Source organism: Mustelus asterias, chromosome 15 (genome assembly GCF_964213995.1).
Source record: "Mustelus asterias chromosome 15, sMusAst1.hap1.1, whole genome shotgun sequence".
Taxonomy (NCBI): Eukaryota; Metazoa; Chordata; class Chondrichthyes; order Carcharhiniformes; family Triakidae; genus Mustelus; species Mustelus asterias.
The window spans coordinates 16,048,574-16,065,533 of record NC_135815.1 but is presented as its reverse complement, the minus strand read 5'-3'; the positions used below and the strand labels follow the sequence as shown (position 1 = coordinate 16,065,533).

Here is a 16,960-nt window from a genome sequence, read left to right as displayed (position 1 = left end):
TACTATAGATTCACAGACATTTACAGTATGGAAGGAGGCCATTTGGCCCATCATGTCCATGCAGGTCAACGAAGATCTGACTACACTAATCCCATTTTCCAGCTCTTGGCCTATAGCCCTGGCGATTACAGCTGCGGCAAGCGATTATCTAAATACTTTTTAAATGTTACTAGAGTTTCCTGACTCAACCATCCTTTCAGGCAGTGAGTTCCTGACCCTCACTGCTCTCTGAATGGAAAAGTTTTTTCTCAACTCCCCTCTTAATCTTCTACCTCTTACCTTAAATCTCTGCCCCCTGGTGACTGAACCCTCTACTAATGCCTTCCTGTCCACCCTGTCTCTGCCTCTCACAATCACCTCTATCAGGCCCCCTCTCAACCTTCACTGCTCCTAGCCTATCCAAACTTTCCTCATCGCTCAGACCCTCCATCCCAGGCAGCATCCTGGTGAATCTCCTCTGCAACCTCTCCAGTGCAATCACATCCTTCCTATAATGCGGTGAACTGAACCGCACACAGTGCCGCAGTCGTGGTCTAATCAGCGCTTTACAGTTCCAGCGTAACCTCCCTGCTCTTATATTCTACGCCTCAGCTAGTAAAGACAAAGATTCCATCTGCCCCCTCTTAACCACCTTACCTATCTGTGCTGCCACATTCAGGAATCTGTAGATATACACCACAAGGTCCCTCTGATCTCCAGTACTGGAGAGATTAGCAGACAAATTAAAACTACAACTCTGCTGTTCCAGTACAGACATTAACCTGTCCATTTTAGACATATTAAGAGGACTGCTAACACAGTAGATGTTAACATGTCTTCATCCACCAGTATCAACAACTGTAATGTCCACTCTGCAGTGTCTGTCACCGTTTAATGAACCCAGTTACTTTTGCTCTTGCAGAGAGCTGGAATGGATGTGATAGGCCAAATGGCCTCCTCCTGTGCTGTAACCATTCTGTGATTCTATTCTAGCAGATGCAGCATATCTGTACCCCTCTCCCCCGCCCCCCAGTAAGTCAGCCAGGAACACCATAAAATGTGGCCCACCTGACGGGCCTCCTGCAATGTCGTTGTGAAACAACGTCAGGTTACACGACTGTGGCCTGGGAGCGGCTCACTTTCACTCTTTCATCCCCACCTTCCCATCTCCATCCCATTAGGAATCACCTCTCCACAATACGGTGGTACAGTGGTTAGCACTGTTGCCTCACAATGCCAGGGGACCCGGGTTCGATTCCCAGCTTGGGTTACCGTCTGTGTGAAGCTTGTACATTCTGCCTGTGTCTGCATTGGTTTCTTCCAGCGTAGTCTGCTCCATCTGACGAAGGAGCAGCGCTCCGAAAGCTTATGGTATTTACTACCAAATAAACCTGTTGGACTTTAACCTGGTGTTGTTAAAACTCTTACTTGGTTTCTTCCCACAGTCCGAAAGACATGCTGGTCAGGTGCTTTGGCCATGCTAAATTATCCCTCAGTGTAACCCGAACAGGTGTCGGAGTGTGGCGACTCGAGTCCCTGTGACACCAATAAGCAAACCTTAAACTTACTGAGCAGATAGAGTTCGTCCCGAATTACAAACTTGTCAAGAATTTTTTTTTGCCATTTGTTTCTTGAACTATTTGTCATTGCTGTTGACAGAAAATGTTGAAAACCTGTGAATTCCTTCACATGCTGTTATTAGGGTGGCACGGTAGCACAGTGGTTCGCACTGCTGCCTCACAGCGCCAGGGACCCGGGTTCGATTCCCGACTTGGGTCACTGTCTGTGCGGAGTCTGCACGTTCTCCCCGTGTCTGCATGGGTTTCCCCCCACAGTCTGAAAGACGTGCTGGTTAGGTGCATTGGCCATGCTAAATTCTCCCTCAGTGTACCCGAACAGGTGCCGGAGTGTGGCGACTCAGGGATTTTCACAGTAACTTCACTGCAGTGTTAATGTAAGCCTACTTATGACACTAATAAATAAACTTTATGTTTTTATGTACCTTCTAAAAAGCTGTTTTTTTAAAATACTGCCACCATTCAAGGAAAGTGACTCTTGATTATTTCGACTGGTGTTCCCCCACTGAATGGACCCTACCTCCAATTGTGCGTTCAGCTCTCTGGAAGGAATTAATGCATTCAGGAATAAGCTTAACTTTAATCACCAATGTGGCCTTGTTGAGGAAAAGCCTACAACGGACATTCCTTTCCTACACAGTCATCGAACTGGATAACAGCTTGATTGGACAGTTTCCAATATACAACCCAGGAAGCTATCTGAAAATTCAAGGAAATTAGATCATTCCATTATGTTTTTGGATGATATTAGGGCAAAATGGTTGGTTCATTCCCGAGTAGATTAATTGTGAGTGTGATATTGGAGATTTAGCAAGGCTATCACACATCCTCCACATGCTCGGCTTCCAGCAAACAGTTCCTGCCCCACAATCCACTCTCCATGTGAATCATATCACTTTCCCCACGTTCATTGACTTGCTGGTACCGTTATCTTAACTGAGCCGCCCTATAGTAAAATACAACGTGTTGTTCTCTCAGTGATAGCCGTTTATTCAAAATGGCTCGCACTGGGGCACAGTGGTTAGCACTGCTGCCTCACAGGGACCCGGGCTCGATTCCCGGTTTGTTGTCTGCATGTTCTCCCCGTGTCTGCGTGGGTTTCCTCCGGGTGCTCCGGTTTCCTCCTACAGTCCGAAAGACGTTCTGGTTAGGTGCATTGGCCATGCTAAATTCTTCCTCAGTGTAATCTGGACAGGTGCCGGAGTGTGTCGACTAGGAGCTTTTCACAGTAACTTCATTGCAGTGTTAATGTAAGCCTACTTGTGACATTAATAAATAAGGTTTGGTGAATTCTACTGCACTCTTTCTAGTGACCGCTTTTGATCAGAAAGAATTTGCATTTTTACATTGCTACAGGTCATAGTCTCAATGGGTCACCGTCACAATGTAGGAAATATTTTGCGCACAGCAAGTTCCCACAATATGGTGTTGTGATAATGACCTGATCATTTGTATAGCCATGTTGAATGAAGGCGAAATGTGAGTCTGGGTACCAGGGATAGCTCACTTGCTCTGCTGGGAAATAGTGCAGTAAGAGTTTTAACAACACCAGGTTAAAGTCCACCAGGTTTATTTGCCAGCAAATGCCATTAGCTTTCGGAGCGCTGCTCCTTCGTCAGATGGAGTGGAAATCTTGCCACTCCATCTGACGAAGGAGCAACGCTCCAAAAGCTAATGGCATTTGCTGGCAAATAAACCTGTTGGACTTTAACCTGGTGTTGTTAAAACTCTTACTGTGGTTACCCCAGTCCAACGCCGGCATCTCCACATCGGGAAATAGTGCCACAGGATCTTTAATGCCAAGCTCAGAGGGCAGGTAAGGCCACAGTTGAACATCTAACTTGAAAGGCAGCAGCTCTGGCAGTGTAGCACTCCCTCAGTGCTCCAGATTTTTAATGTTGAAGCCCTGGAGCGGGACTCGAACCCACAACATTCTCACTGGGAGGCACGAGTGCGGCCAAGTGGACACTGCACTCCATGTGACTTCCCAAAGATTGAAATTACTCTCATCCCTCATCCAAAAACAAATTCCGTTTGTTGTCAGGATATAACGGGTAAAGGGAGATTCTCCCAAACTCCCAGTTTAACTGTGGTGGGAGAGTCAGAGTGTCTAAGCAGCTAAATCCAAGAGTTCTAATGCTGTCCAACCAAAGTTACAGCTTGAGATTGAGACAAATTGGGGTCAATGTATTTTGACGTCCCTGTCAATGGTGCTTCTCCAGTTTTGGCCTCTTGCGCAGCCCTCATTCCCTTCACTTCTCCCTCCTTCCCTCGCCATTAGTGGCCAATCCTCCAGCTACCCAGGTCCTAAAGTCTGGATTTCCTTCCCTTAACCTCTCTGCATCCCAATCCCTCTCTCTCTCCTCCTTGAAAGCACTCCTTAAATCATAGAATCCCTACAGTACAGAAGGAGGCCATTTGGCCCATCGAGTCTGCACCAACCACAATCCCACCCAGGCCCTATTCCCGCAACCCTCATTTACCCTGCTAATCCCTCTGACACTAGGGGCAATTTAGCATGGCCAATCAACCTAACCAGCACATCTTTGGACTGTGGGAGGAAACGGGAGGAAACCCACGCAGACACGGGGAGAATGTGCAAACTCCACACAGTCAGTGACCCGAGGCTGGAACTGAACCTGAGTCCCTGGCGCTGTGAGGCAGCAGTGCTAACCACTGTGCCGCCCATAATCCTGCCTCTTTGGCTAAGCTTTTGGTCACTCGTCCCAACGTTGCCTTGTGGTCGGTCGCTCAGTGTCAAATCCTGTTTGATAATGAAGCACCATGGGAGATTAAAGGCGCCATATAAATGCAAGTTGTTGGCGTCGCGTTGCAGATGCTGTTTTGAGATTTTGATCCACTTTAAGGTCAGCAACATTGATAGATCCCAGCTACACTGCTGGCACCAGATTCTATGAGATCAAAGCAGATCTCTACCCGCACATGGCAGCCACAGAACAGAATGACAGGACAGTCAACCTGTTGTTAACATTAAAAACTACAGTATAATTGTGCCAACATTATTGACAGCGACTGAGTTATTTGGAGAACCAAATCTTTGAGGAGATGGTTGTAGGATTCTGAGGCAGTAAAACATTTCCATTATCTCAGTATCATTGTGCAGTATATTCAGGATGAATCATCCTGTCACTTTGACGGATGAGTGTTCAGCAAGTTTTATAAAAAAAAAGACCAGTTCACAGTCTAGGCTGACGTCTGATGTGAGACATTAGATCAAGTCCTGATTTGCATAACCCATTGCAAATGCTTCTGATGAAGTCAGTGTTGGGAGGGATGGAGCGAGGCATTGGCTTTGTGCCACATTCCTTTATCCCCAGGCATTTTTCCTCAAATGTCAGGTGTTAGATCATCATTTATCCGGAGTTGCTAATGTCACCATCGACCCTGTTATTAGTCAGATACGCAGTTGGTTATTTTGTGACGGTGATAATTGAGACGTGAGCAGTGGCCATTGCTGAGAATTAGGGTGGGATTTTACGGCTTTGCTCACCCGAAACTGTAAAATCCTGCCTGAGGTCAATGGATATTTCCATTGTCCGCTGGCTTGGGATTATGGTGGCGAGTGGGACAGGAGAATTCCGGCCTTAGATTCATGTTTCGACGAGTGCGTGTGTGTGTGTGTAAGATTCTCCTATTCTTTCTTCATTTCCGAGTCGTTACAGTACAGAAGGAGGCCATTCAGCCCATTGAGTCCATACCAGCTCTCTGAAGAACATTCCAACAGTCTTATTCCCCTGCTCTGCCCCTGTATCCCTGCAAGCTTCTTTCTTTCAGTGGCCATCCAATTTCATTTCTAAATCATCCTTACTTCCACCACTCTTACAGGCAACACTTTTCAGGCCAATATCATTGACTATGTATAAACGTTCTTCCTCACGTTCTTCCTGCATCTATCACCCAGAACCTTAAACCTATGTACCCTAGTTATTGTGTCCTTTTGGTTTTGAGCTCACAGTTTAGCATGAATAAGTTTCTCTCGCTGTATTTCATGCTCCTTGATGTTTCACCCATGGATTATGTCCCTCCTCGATCTTCATTACCCCAGGTGGATGGACTTTGGTGAGTCCCTCTTGGTGATTATCAATCTGCATCTTCTTTTCTTCGTTCGCAGTTCAAGACGGAGCCGTGTTTAATTTCCCGCACAGCACCAGGAGCCAGGCCATTGACGGCAGGTCCATCACACTAATGACGGGCTCAGCCCAGAAGATCTCGGTGCGCTTACAGAGAGCCACGGCCAGCCAGGCCACACAGACAGAGCCCCTGTGGCAGGAGAGCGGGTGGGCCGCTGGCGACTCGGGTTCGCACACCTTCCCCAAAATGAAGTCGAAATTACAGGGAAAGGGGGGAAAGGACAGGGGCTTTGCCAAGTGGGAAAATGAGAAAGTCAGCACGTGTGTCAAAACGGAGGAGGGGCAGGAGCCATTGCAGAACGGGACGGATACGGATGAAGATCAATGAGCGTGCTCAACTTGAGGTAAACACCGAGCTAACTCAATACCGCCCCCAAGTGGGTTCAGAATGAATAACTGACCAGAGCTACTAAAGTTTGTGAAGTCCAGGTTATTGTAGATGGTTTATTTAATCATTGATGTGTAACTGCTTTGTGTATTTGTCTATTTGTCATTTTTCATAAAGTACATTTCTCAAACCTCATTAAAGTGATAAAGCATTTGTATAAAATGCCATTCCTATTGTTCCAGCATTTGTTTTCTCTCTCAAAATCTTCCAGGCTTGACATGCCTCTGCCCATCAAACCTCTGCCCTGTCCCCCTGAAATGTAATGCAAACATCATACTGCTCAAATTTTACATTCCATAGCCACAGAACAGCAAATGGCACGGTAGCACAGTGGTTAGCATTTCTGCCTCACAGCGCTAGGGACCTGGGTTCAATTCCGGCCTCGGGTCACTCTCTGTTTGTGTGGAGTCTGCACGTTCTCCTCATGTCTGCATGGGTTTCCTCCGGGTGCTCAGGTTTCCTCCCACAGTCCAAAGGTGTGCGGGTTAGGTGGATTTGCCATGTTAAATTGCCCTTTAGTGTCAGGGGGTAGCAGGGTTAATACATGGAGGGGCAGGGCCTGGGTGGGATTGTTGTCAGTGTGGGCTCAATGGGCTGAGTGACCTCCTGCACAATAAGAATTCTATAATCACAATTCAACACGCAGGCAAAGCACCATACAAAGGTGCATACATAAATGTCAATGAGAATCTCATGGGCAACCCAGCAAATGCTAGCAATAAAAAGCAAGGTCAACCAGGAAACTCCCCAAATTGGGAAATCATTGTGGCTGACATTTTTATTTTCTATTTGGGGTTTTCAGCCTTGTGGCTGGCTGCCATCTTTGTATGGGTTTTGGTCCTTGTAGCTGCCATCTTTGATTGGGGTTTCATCCTTGTGGCTGCCATCTTTGATTTTCTATTTAGCTTTTCCATTGAAAGTAACTGGAATTTATCATTTTTTAAAATTTGAAGCACATGCATTATCTCTGCATCTTTTTCTGAGGTAATCTTTCTGGGGGGTAAAAACCCCCTGCAGATTATGATATTCCAGGGGATGCTTACAGCATTTTGTGACAAATAAAACTTTAAACAATATCACGTTTAAAGTGAAATTGTTATATTTTTAGGCACATTCTAAATAGTTACAGTAAACTATTCTCAACCTCCAGACTGTCAGAGGTATCAGTCAAACACTTGTGCATGGATTATTCTGGACACTGAGGCAATGGGGCAAAAAGCTCCTTTACAGTTCTGAGGGATTTGTTGATAAGGGGCGTTGCAATTCTTTGTGATTCTCTGTAGTCTAAGGTTTTATTGATGGTGTCCCTAGTGGTAACCTGGGTCGGTGTGCATTTTCTGTGACATTTCCATTCCGTTAATGTTCAGGCAGTCAGCACCAGGCAATGTAACATCACTCAGGTCAGTGTGCTCAGGAGAGAAATGAGGTATAGTTCCTGCCTCGGACCTATACAATGATATTCCTGGAGCCACCCAATGTAGCCCAATCCATCACACAAACCAGCCTCCCATCCATTGACTCTGTATACACTTCCCGCTGCCTCGGCAAAGCAGCCACCATAATTAAGGACCCCGCGCACCCCGGACATTCTCTCTTCCACTACCTTCTGTCAGGAAAAAGATACAAAAGTCTGAGGTCACGTACCAACTGACTCAAGAACAACTTCTGCCCTGCTGCCATCAGACTTTTGAATGGACCTACCTCGCATTAAGTTGATCTTTCTCCGTACCCTGGCTGTGACCGTAACACTACATTCTGCACTCTCTGGCTTCCTTCTCTTTGAACAGTACGCCTAGTCTGTATAGCGTGCAAGAAACAATACTTTTCACTGTATGCTAACACGTGACAATAAATCAAATCAAAAACACAATTTGACACTATCCGGGAAGCCAATCTATTCATAGAATCGTAGAAACCCTACAGTGCAGAAAGAGGCCATTTGGCCCATCGCGTCTGCATTGACAACAATCCCACCCAGGCCCTATCTCCACTGAGTTACCCTGTTAATCTCTAACCTATCATATCCTGGGGACACTAAGGATTAATTTAGCATATCCAATCAACCTAACTCGCACGTCTTTGGATTGTGGGAGGAAACTGGAGCACTTGGAGGAAATCCACACAGATATGGGGAGAATGTGCAAACTCCACACAGACAGTGATCCAAGTCAGGAATTGAACCCAGGTCCCTGGAGCTGTGAGGCAGCAGTGCTAACCACTGTGTCGCCCCCATTCTTGAGCTGTTGTTTTATTTAGCACCAACTGGGAGAATCTCCCTGGATTAAGTTGAACTAAAAAGGTACTGGGCAGAATTTGCTCTCTGCTGCAAGGCTGAGATAGACAGATGTTTAATCAGTAAGGGAATCAAGGGTTATGGGGACAAGGTGGGGAAGTGGGGTTGAGGATTTTTCTATCAGATCAGTCATGATCTCATTGAGTAGCTGAGCAGACTCGATGGGCTAAATGGTCTACTTCTGCTCCTATGTCTTATGGTGTGAGCACAGTGCCTGCTCCATGTCTACAGCTGAGCCAGACTGACATTGCTCCCCCAGGTTAGGGGTCTTCAGGTGATTTAGATGGAATTCAATCAGCCTTTCTGCTGTCACACATGACCTTTGGGGAGAGAGGAGTGGGATTGATGCAGTACCTGTTGCAACACTGCAGAGAAAAAATGTACAGGAACATTTTTAGGAACGTAACAATGGATTTGCCTGCTTTGCTTGGTGCATCGATGGCCAGCTACAGCAAGGTGAGATAGCACTTTAAGATTGGACGTGAGTGTACAGTGTTCCTTGCTCTCACTGCTATCAAAGTGATGTATTTTCCAACTTCTGTACACATTGCATTCTTGTTATTTACAGAGAGTTACAATATTCTTGCCCATTATTTGAGATCTCGTGTGGAGTGGAAAATGTCCCTGCCTCTGAAGCTCCCAGGTTGAGTCTTGGCTCAGGATGTGATGGGGAAAATTGTAGGAATGGTGTCTGCCAGGGGTGGGTGGGGCAGAGGGGAGGGAGGCTCAGTACGAGGGCTTTTCCTTTCTTATGAGGAGAGACTGAGTGGACTGGGACTATACTCATTGGAATGAGGGGGGATTTTTATAGAAACATATAAAATTATGAAGGGAATAGATAAGGTAGAAGCAGGGAGCTTGTTTCCATTGGCGAGTGAAACCAGAACTAAGGGGCATAATCTCAAAATAAGGGGGAGCAGATTTAGGACTGAGTTGAGAAGGAACTTATTCACTCAAGCCTTGTGAATCTGTGGAATTCCCTGCCCAGTTAAACAGTTGAGGCTGCCTCCTTGAATGTTTTTAAGGCAAAGATAGATTTTTGAACAGTAAAGGAATTAAGGGTTATGGTGGAGCTGAGTCCATGAAAAGATCAGCCGTGATCTTATTGAATGGTGGAGCAGGCTCGAGGGGCCAAATGGCCTCCTCCTGCTCCTAGTTCTTATATTTCCTACCCCAACCAGGTTACACTGGCTAACGAGAGAGGGGTTCGCAGGAGCACAAGATATAGAAGCAGGAGTAGGCCACGAGGACCTTCAAGCCTGCCTCGCCAGCGCCAGGTTGCTTGAAGAGAATGGCCACCTTGAGCTGGGAGATTGGCCTTGGCTGCAGCACGCCAGAAAGCAACCCAGTTCCAAACAGGCACACGGGCGAGAACTTTCCAGCTGTCCACACTGGCAGGATCTTCCGGTCCCGCCAATGGCACGCCCTTGCCGCATGTTTCCCGATGACAAGGGGGGCAATCAACGGGAAAGAACTGCAGGAACAAAAGATCCAGCTGCCAGCTAATGTCAGGACCGCCTCCCGCCCCTGTGAAACACGCGGCCGGTTGCTCAGTAACCGACTGAGGAAAGTAGCCCAAGCATCAGTAATAAGAAACACAGCAGTGGGAAATTCATCAACCTCCTTACCTACTCAGCAGAACTCTGGAATGGACAGCCCCAGGTCAAGTGACACTCATCATACTTTAGTGGCTAGGTTATAAAGCTGATCCTTCTTGCTGTAAGTGATGTCTTATCTCTCTTCACTCACAGAGCTTTGGGATCTTTCATGTGTTTTTATAAACATCTTCATGCTTATGAGGTGAGGAGTGTTTGTGCTGGGAAAAGCCAGATTCTTTCCCAGTGCAGGTAACCAGTATTAAGCATTCCAACATCAAAATGCACGGGGAAAAAAAAGTTCCCTGTACTCAGTCCCCAACAATCATAGCCCTAACTCTCCTAAATTAGAAGGGGGCAGCACAGTGGTTAGCACTGCTGCCTCACAGTGCCAGGGACCTGGGTTTGATTCCCGGCTTGGGTCATTGTCTGTGCAGAGTTTGCACGTTCTCCTTGTGTCTGCGTGGGTTTCTTCCTGATGCTCCGGTTTTCTCTCTGTCTGAAAGACATGCTGGTTCGGTGCATTGACCCAAAACGGCTGTCGGAATGTGGCGACTAGGGGAATTTCACAGTAACTTCATTGCAGTGTTAATGTAAGCCTTACTTGTGACTAAGAAATAAAAACTTTTTTTAAAATTGAATTTAAATTTCACCATCTACTGTGGCGGGATTTGAACCCAGTCCCTAGAACATGAGCTGAGGTTCTGAATGAATAGTCTGGCGATAATACCACTAGGCCATCACTTCCCCTTTTCTGCCACTGAACTGTGTAATGTCTGTAAGCTGCCACATTGTCAGTGACAACTCACTAATCGGGACACTAGTGTTATCGAACCAGAAAGAGAAAACAAGTCAGCATACTTCTGGAGTGAAGATAGAACCGAGGATTTCACATGTCCTGTTGACAGGGCACATGGTACTGGAATATTTTGGCGATTTGTTCAAAATCTGGAACTGTACCTGCCCAGTCTCCTCCCACTGATACCACAGCAAAACACAAGCCTGCCATCAATTTGCAATAATTCCACTGTAAGATGTTCAAGCTGCCCTATTTCCAGCCTGCCAGCGATCCTCCACATTTGATTTTCCCTGGTCATTGTACAAGATGATCTATGGGGAAGGAGATGACCTAGTGGTATTATCCCTAGACTATTAATCCAGAAACTCAGCGAATGTTCTGGGGACTTATCATGGTTCTCAACCCCATTCTTCCACCTTTTCCCCATAACCTTTGATGCCCTTACCAATCAAGACCTGTCTATCTCTGTCTTAGATACACTCAATGACCTGGCCTCCACAGCCTTCTATGGCAATGAATTCCATAGATTCACCACTCATTATAAGTCAGGAAGAAAATACAGTGGTTGGATAAATGGTTAAGTAGCATTAACAGTTGGTGGATTGTAACCAACCTCATCTTCTATTGTGACAGCAACCTTTTTCTCGTGCTGGGTGACAAATGCTTTGTGCATCTAATTCAAGTGAAAGTTAATATGTTAAATACATGAGATAAAACAGGGTGGCGCAGTGGTTAGCACTGCTTCCTCACAGCACCAGAGAGCAGAGTTAGATTTCTAGCTTGGGTCACTGTGTGTGTGTGTGTGGAGTCTGCACATTCTCCCCATGTCTGCATGGATTTCCTCCGGGTGCTCCAGTTTCCTCCCATTGTCCGAAAGACATGCTGGTAGGTGGAATTGGCTATGCTGAATTCTGCCTCAGTGTACCCGAACAAGCATTGGAGTGTGGCAACTAGGGGATTTTCACAGCAACTGCATTGCAGTGTTAATGTAAAACTGCTTGTAGAGTCTGTTCCACCAAAGTCTTCCAACAGTTGCATTCTTCAAAGTTATAATTGCTTCCCAATAAGTGTGTAGTTTTCAAGGTAAAGCGCAGGTTTAATATAGATCACTTTCAAAGTAGATGTTGGGAAAATACATCTCATTTTTTCTTCAAATCATCCCACGGTCTTTAACATACAATTGATCTATAGAAAGGGGTCTTACCTCTTTAAGCATCACTCCTTGCGTCCAGCACGGGAGTATCAGCCTGTATTATGTATCCATGCCAAGACATTTCTGCTGTATTATGTGGGATGATGTGGAGATGCCAGTGTTGGACTGGGGTGGACAAGATCATCATAGAAAATCATCATGATAGAATCCCTACAGTGCATAAGGAGGCCTTTCGGCCCATCGAGACTGCACCAACCACAATCTTAGCCAGGTCCTATTGCCATTTACTCTGCTAATCCCCCTGACACTAGGGTCAATTTAACATGACCAATCAACCTAACCTGCACCTTGTTGGACTGTGGGAGGAAACCAGAGCACCCGGAGGAAACCCACGCAGACACGGGGAGAATGTGCAAACTCCACCCAGACAGTGACCTGAGCCTAGAATTGAACCAAGGTCCCTAGTGCTGTGAGGCAGCAGTGTTAACCACTGGGCCACCTGGAGTGACTTCACCTGACGAAGGAGTAGCACTCTGAAAGCTTGTGATTTCCAATAACTTGGTGTTGTGTGACCTCTCATAATGTGGGATGGGGGAATCAAATAAAAGCAAGCTTGGCGAAAGCAAAGCATTGGTTCGCACCCTGTGAAGTAAAAAACGTACTCAATGCTGACAAAATAGGATCAGAAACGGAAATGCTGGAAAATCTCAGCAGGTCTGACAACACCTGTGGAGGGAGAGTTAACACTTCGAGTCCAAAGATGTGCGGGTTCAGATCTCTGAAGAAGTCATACGGACTCGAAACGATAGTTCGTTTTCTCTCTCTCTCTCTCCACAAATGCTGCTAGACCTGCTGAGATTTTCCAGCATTTCTGTTTTTGTTTCAGATTTTCCCGCATCGGCAGTATCTTGCTTTTATTTTGGAGAAATAGGGTCCACTGACAGTCAAAAACAGCTCACACTCAAACTAACACAGCGGAGTTGAATTTAGTTTGTGGAGAGGATGATGCCACAGACTAGATACAACTGCTCTAGCTTTGCAGGTTCCTGGTTCAAACACAACACAGGTAAATGGTGCTTCACCTCTCTATAATTTGAACAATTTATTTTTAAACAAACACACTTACTCATTGTTGTTTTTTTCTCTATCAGACAGACAGACTACCTTTGAACTATCCACAACACTGAATACAAAAGCTTCCAGGCACCCAACAGGAGAGAATCTTTCCATTGTTGCCCCTATATGTGCGCAAGACAGTTTTTACCTGCTGCCTGATGTAAATTATTCCCCATGAAGAAAGGATTTGTGAAAATAAGGTAGCTTATATAATTTTTGACAGTCTCAGAAATCCAGGGAACTTTCCACACCTGCTACCTTGAGCAAAGGAAGATCCAAATGCAGAAGCTATTGGAATTATTATTTATTCATCCGGGAAGGAGGACTGGTCTGCGAGTTTAAACAAAAAACCAGAAACCGCAAGCAGAGATGGACAGCATTCAATCTAACCCAATTAGCGTGGTTGCCAACAAAGAAAATGCACCAAATCTGTGGGAGTTAATTTTACAAGCTGCATACTTCTTTAGCAATTCACGTCACGAGAGCGGGCTCAATACTAACTCGGGGTAAAATGGGGTTTCAGAGGCAGATTAAAGCCATGCCCGACAGTTCTGGTTGTGGTCCTTTTGATACTTCGAGTAGATGCAAAGGGGGAACTGGTCTGCAGAGGAAACAAGCCATTCCTCGCAGTTTAAAATTGCAACGCTGGACTGGTACAAATCAAGAATGGATAAGACTTGGGTCGAGTTAACCGTGGAAATGGGAATATCTGCACCACTATGGGAAATTCCAGAAAAACCCAACATATACTGGACCAATTGTGCTCAAACATCAGCCATTCTGAGGATGCGTTAAAAAAAATCCCAGTGCATTAAATGCAGATCAATAACTTTACATCTTGCACAGTAGCCCGGCTTTATGCCAGAATCAACACTGTGCACAATCTCAGTAATGGAAGCAAAGGCTGTGTCAAAGAGCGGTTCTCCCACAATCTCAACACACCCAACCTAGTCACTTGGAAGCGGGACTAGCATTTCTATTTTTAAACTGCCACTACAGTACTCGAATACTGCCAAATAAAATAGAGGTTACCGAAACTTTTCAGCTTGCACTTAGCAGGACACACACAAATGCCAAATTTCAAACACTCAATTTATACCACAGGAGAAAAAGGTGCTGCCGATTGGTTGGGAACTCAATTCTTATGGGGGTGCGGGAGTAGAGGGACCTTGGGTGTATATGTGCATGGATTATCAAAGGTGGTAGGACAGATGGAAACAGCTGTTAATAAAGCATATAGTATTCTGGGCTTTATTAATAGGGGCAAAGAGTACAAGAGCAAGGTTATGCTGAACTTGTACAAGACACCAGTTAGACCTCAGCTGGAATATTGTGTACATTTCTGGACACCATATTATAAGGATGTGAATACTTTGGAGAGAGTGCAGAAGAGGTTTATAAGAATGGTTGCAGGGATGAGAAACTTCAGTTATGAGGATAGATCGGAGCGGTTGGGACTGTTCTCTTTGGAGAGAAAGAGGCTAAGAGGAGATTTGATAGAGATATTCAAAATAATGAGGGGGCTGGACAGAGTAGAAAGAGAGAAACTATTGCGAATGAGAGGTTTACAAAAGAAGCAAACGCGATGTGACAAAAACCCTTTTTCACACAGCGAGTGGTTTGGGTCTGGAATGCACTGCCTGGAAGTGTGGTGGAGGCAGGTTCAATCGAAGCATTCAAGAGGGCATTAGATGACTACTTGAATAGAAACAATGTGCAGGGGTACGGGAGAAAAGGCAGGGGAAATGGCACTAAATCACGAGATTCATCTGGAGAGCTGGTGCAGATACGGTGGGCCAAATGGCCTTCTTCGGCACCGTAACAATTTTGTGATTGGTGCAATGGTGAAAGCAACTATAGGTTCCATAGGTTTCCAGATAATTCAAGATAATTCAGCCAAGTTTTTTTTCAATGCAAGTCTACAGTGAGACAGGGCAGAAATCAGGTCCATTTATATCAAACCACTGGAGCATCCCTTTAATCAACAAACATTGCATTTCTGTAAAATTCCACAGAGCCAAAGTGATTTCTTTCTTACTCACTATGCCTTACAAATTCTTAAGTTACTCAAGTTGATTATGAATTTTAGCAGTTCAACAACCTGAAACTTACTGGTTTAGACTTCTGCATTGAAACACTCCATCCTTAGTCTGTGATCAGCTACGGCTGAGTGTGCCCCAAGTGGAACTTCTTTGTCTAAGCTTTTACAAGAAGCCCATTCAGTATTTGTAATGCAATAAAACCTATTGGTGAATTATGTGCAAGTTGATGAAAGGTTAGTTCATCTGATATGCACTCACTAGATTTATATGGCTCGGTCTCACGGGCAGTGAGGGTCCTTGAACCTGAAGATACAACCAGCATATGAATCATTGCACTTACACCTCAGCACAATTGATATCAGATCCCACCAAGGTTTGCTTTGACAGAGTGTTTAACCCAGAGTCCTGTTTGCAAGCTGTTAAAACTCATTGTGCAGGCACACCCAATTGTGAAGCGGGCAGCTTTTTAAGAAGTTACTTTAAAAAACTCAAGGTCACCTCCCAGTGAGACTGGGTGCAGTGGATCAGCAGATTGGTCTTTCAACTCACGAGCACCTGGAATTAAAATCAAGTCCAGATGACGGGAGAACAATTTTGGTTCTTTGCCAGGTTCAAGGGTGCTTTGTGAAATAAAAGTTTGGATCATCTTCTGATGGCTCCTTGTAGGCTCTTCACTTCTGATTTATGTTATGCAAGTGCTCGACATGGGTGGTAAAAATACTCCATGGCCCAGCACACGCATTCAACCATCAAGCACTAGAATTAAATCACAATATTTAAGATTCCTTTGCAATATGCGCTCGTGCTACTGTGTATATACATTCCCAGAAGAATTTGGACACACAACACAAATGCAGTCAGTTCAACTCGAATGACTTACCCATCACTGAATTCTAAGTTTAAGTTTAAAGTTCATTTATTAGTGTCACAAGTAGGCTAACATTAACACTGTAATGAAGTTACTGTGAAAATCCCCTAGTCGCAACACTCTGACACCTGTTCGGGCACGCTGAGGGAGAATTTAGCATGGCCAATGCACCTAACCAGCATGTCTTGCTGTGACAAGTGGCGTTCCTCAGGGATCAGTGCTGGGACCTTTGCTGTTTGTAATATATAAATGATTTGGAGGAAAATGTAACTGGTTTGATTAGTAAGCGAGCGGAACCTGTCTCGGGGGCAGGGAATTCATATGGTGTTCGTGGAAGTGGAAATGACTAGGGTTGGGAAGCATTTTCCGATCAGGGCCATTGTGATCTCCTGGACTCGTTTCGATCGCCTCAGGGGGTCGGAGAGGAATTTCCCAGATTCTTTTTCCCCATATTGGCCCTGGGGTTTTCACTCTGGGTTTTCGCCTCTCCCTGGAGATCACATGGTCTGGAATGGGGGGGTGGGGGTGAGTTAATAGGTTGTGATGAACAAAGCATCGTAGCTCTGAGGGACAGCTCGGTGGATAGGATATTGGTATGTAGATAGGCTGGAAAATTGGGCGGGGATCCTGGATTCAATCCTGGACCGGGGAGCGGCGCGGGCTTGGAGGGCCGAAGGGCCTGTTCCTGTGCTGTATTGTTCTTTGTTCTTTGACGACACAAAGGTTGGTGGATTTGCGGATAGCGATGAGGACCATCAGAGGATATAGATCAGTTGGAGACTTGGGCAGTGAGATGGCAGATGGAGATTAATCCGGACAAATGTGAAGTAATGCATTCTGGAAGATCTAATACAGATAGGAAATATGCAGTAAATGGCAGAACCCTTAGGAGTATTGATAGGCAAAGGGATCTGGTGTACAGGTACACAGGTCACTGAAAGTGGCAATGCAGGTGGAGAAGGTAGTCAAGAAGGCATATGGCATGCTTGCCTTCATCGG

General features: G+C 45.5%; 1 protein-coding gene across 9 annotated transcripts in view; it reads left to right on the top strand.

Moving 5' to 3' along the window:
- rasgrp3 (RAS guanyl releasing protein 3 (calcium and DAG-regulated)) overlaps positions 1–15,743 on the top strand; it is a 118,039-nt gene extending 102,296 nt beyond the window's left edge. For 8 of the 9 annotated variants that reach the window (XM_078229552.1, XM_078229555.1, XM_078229559.1 and 5 more), the window contains 2 exons: positions 5,689–6,051; positions 13,087–15,743. In XM_078229552.1, the coding sequence (XP_078085678.1) occupies positions 5,689–6,035 (347 nt within the window). In that variant the 3' untranslated portion in view covers positions 6,036–6,051; positions 13,087–15,743. Of the gene's footprint in view, positions 1–5,688; positions 7,775–13,086 lie in introns of those variants that run through there. The other variant, XM_078229558.1, reaches the window with a different exon arrangement.
- The last annotated feature ends 1,217 nt before the right edge of the window (positions 15,744–16,960 follow it).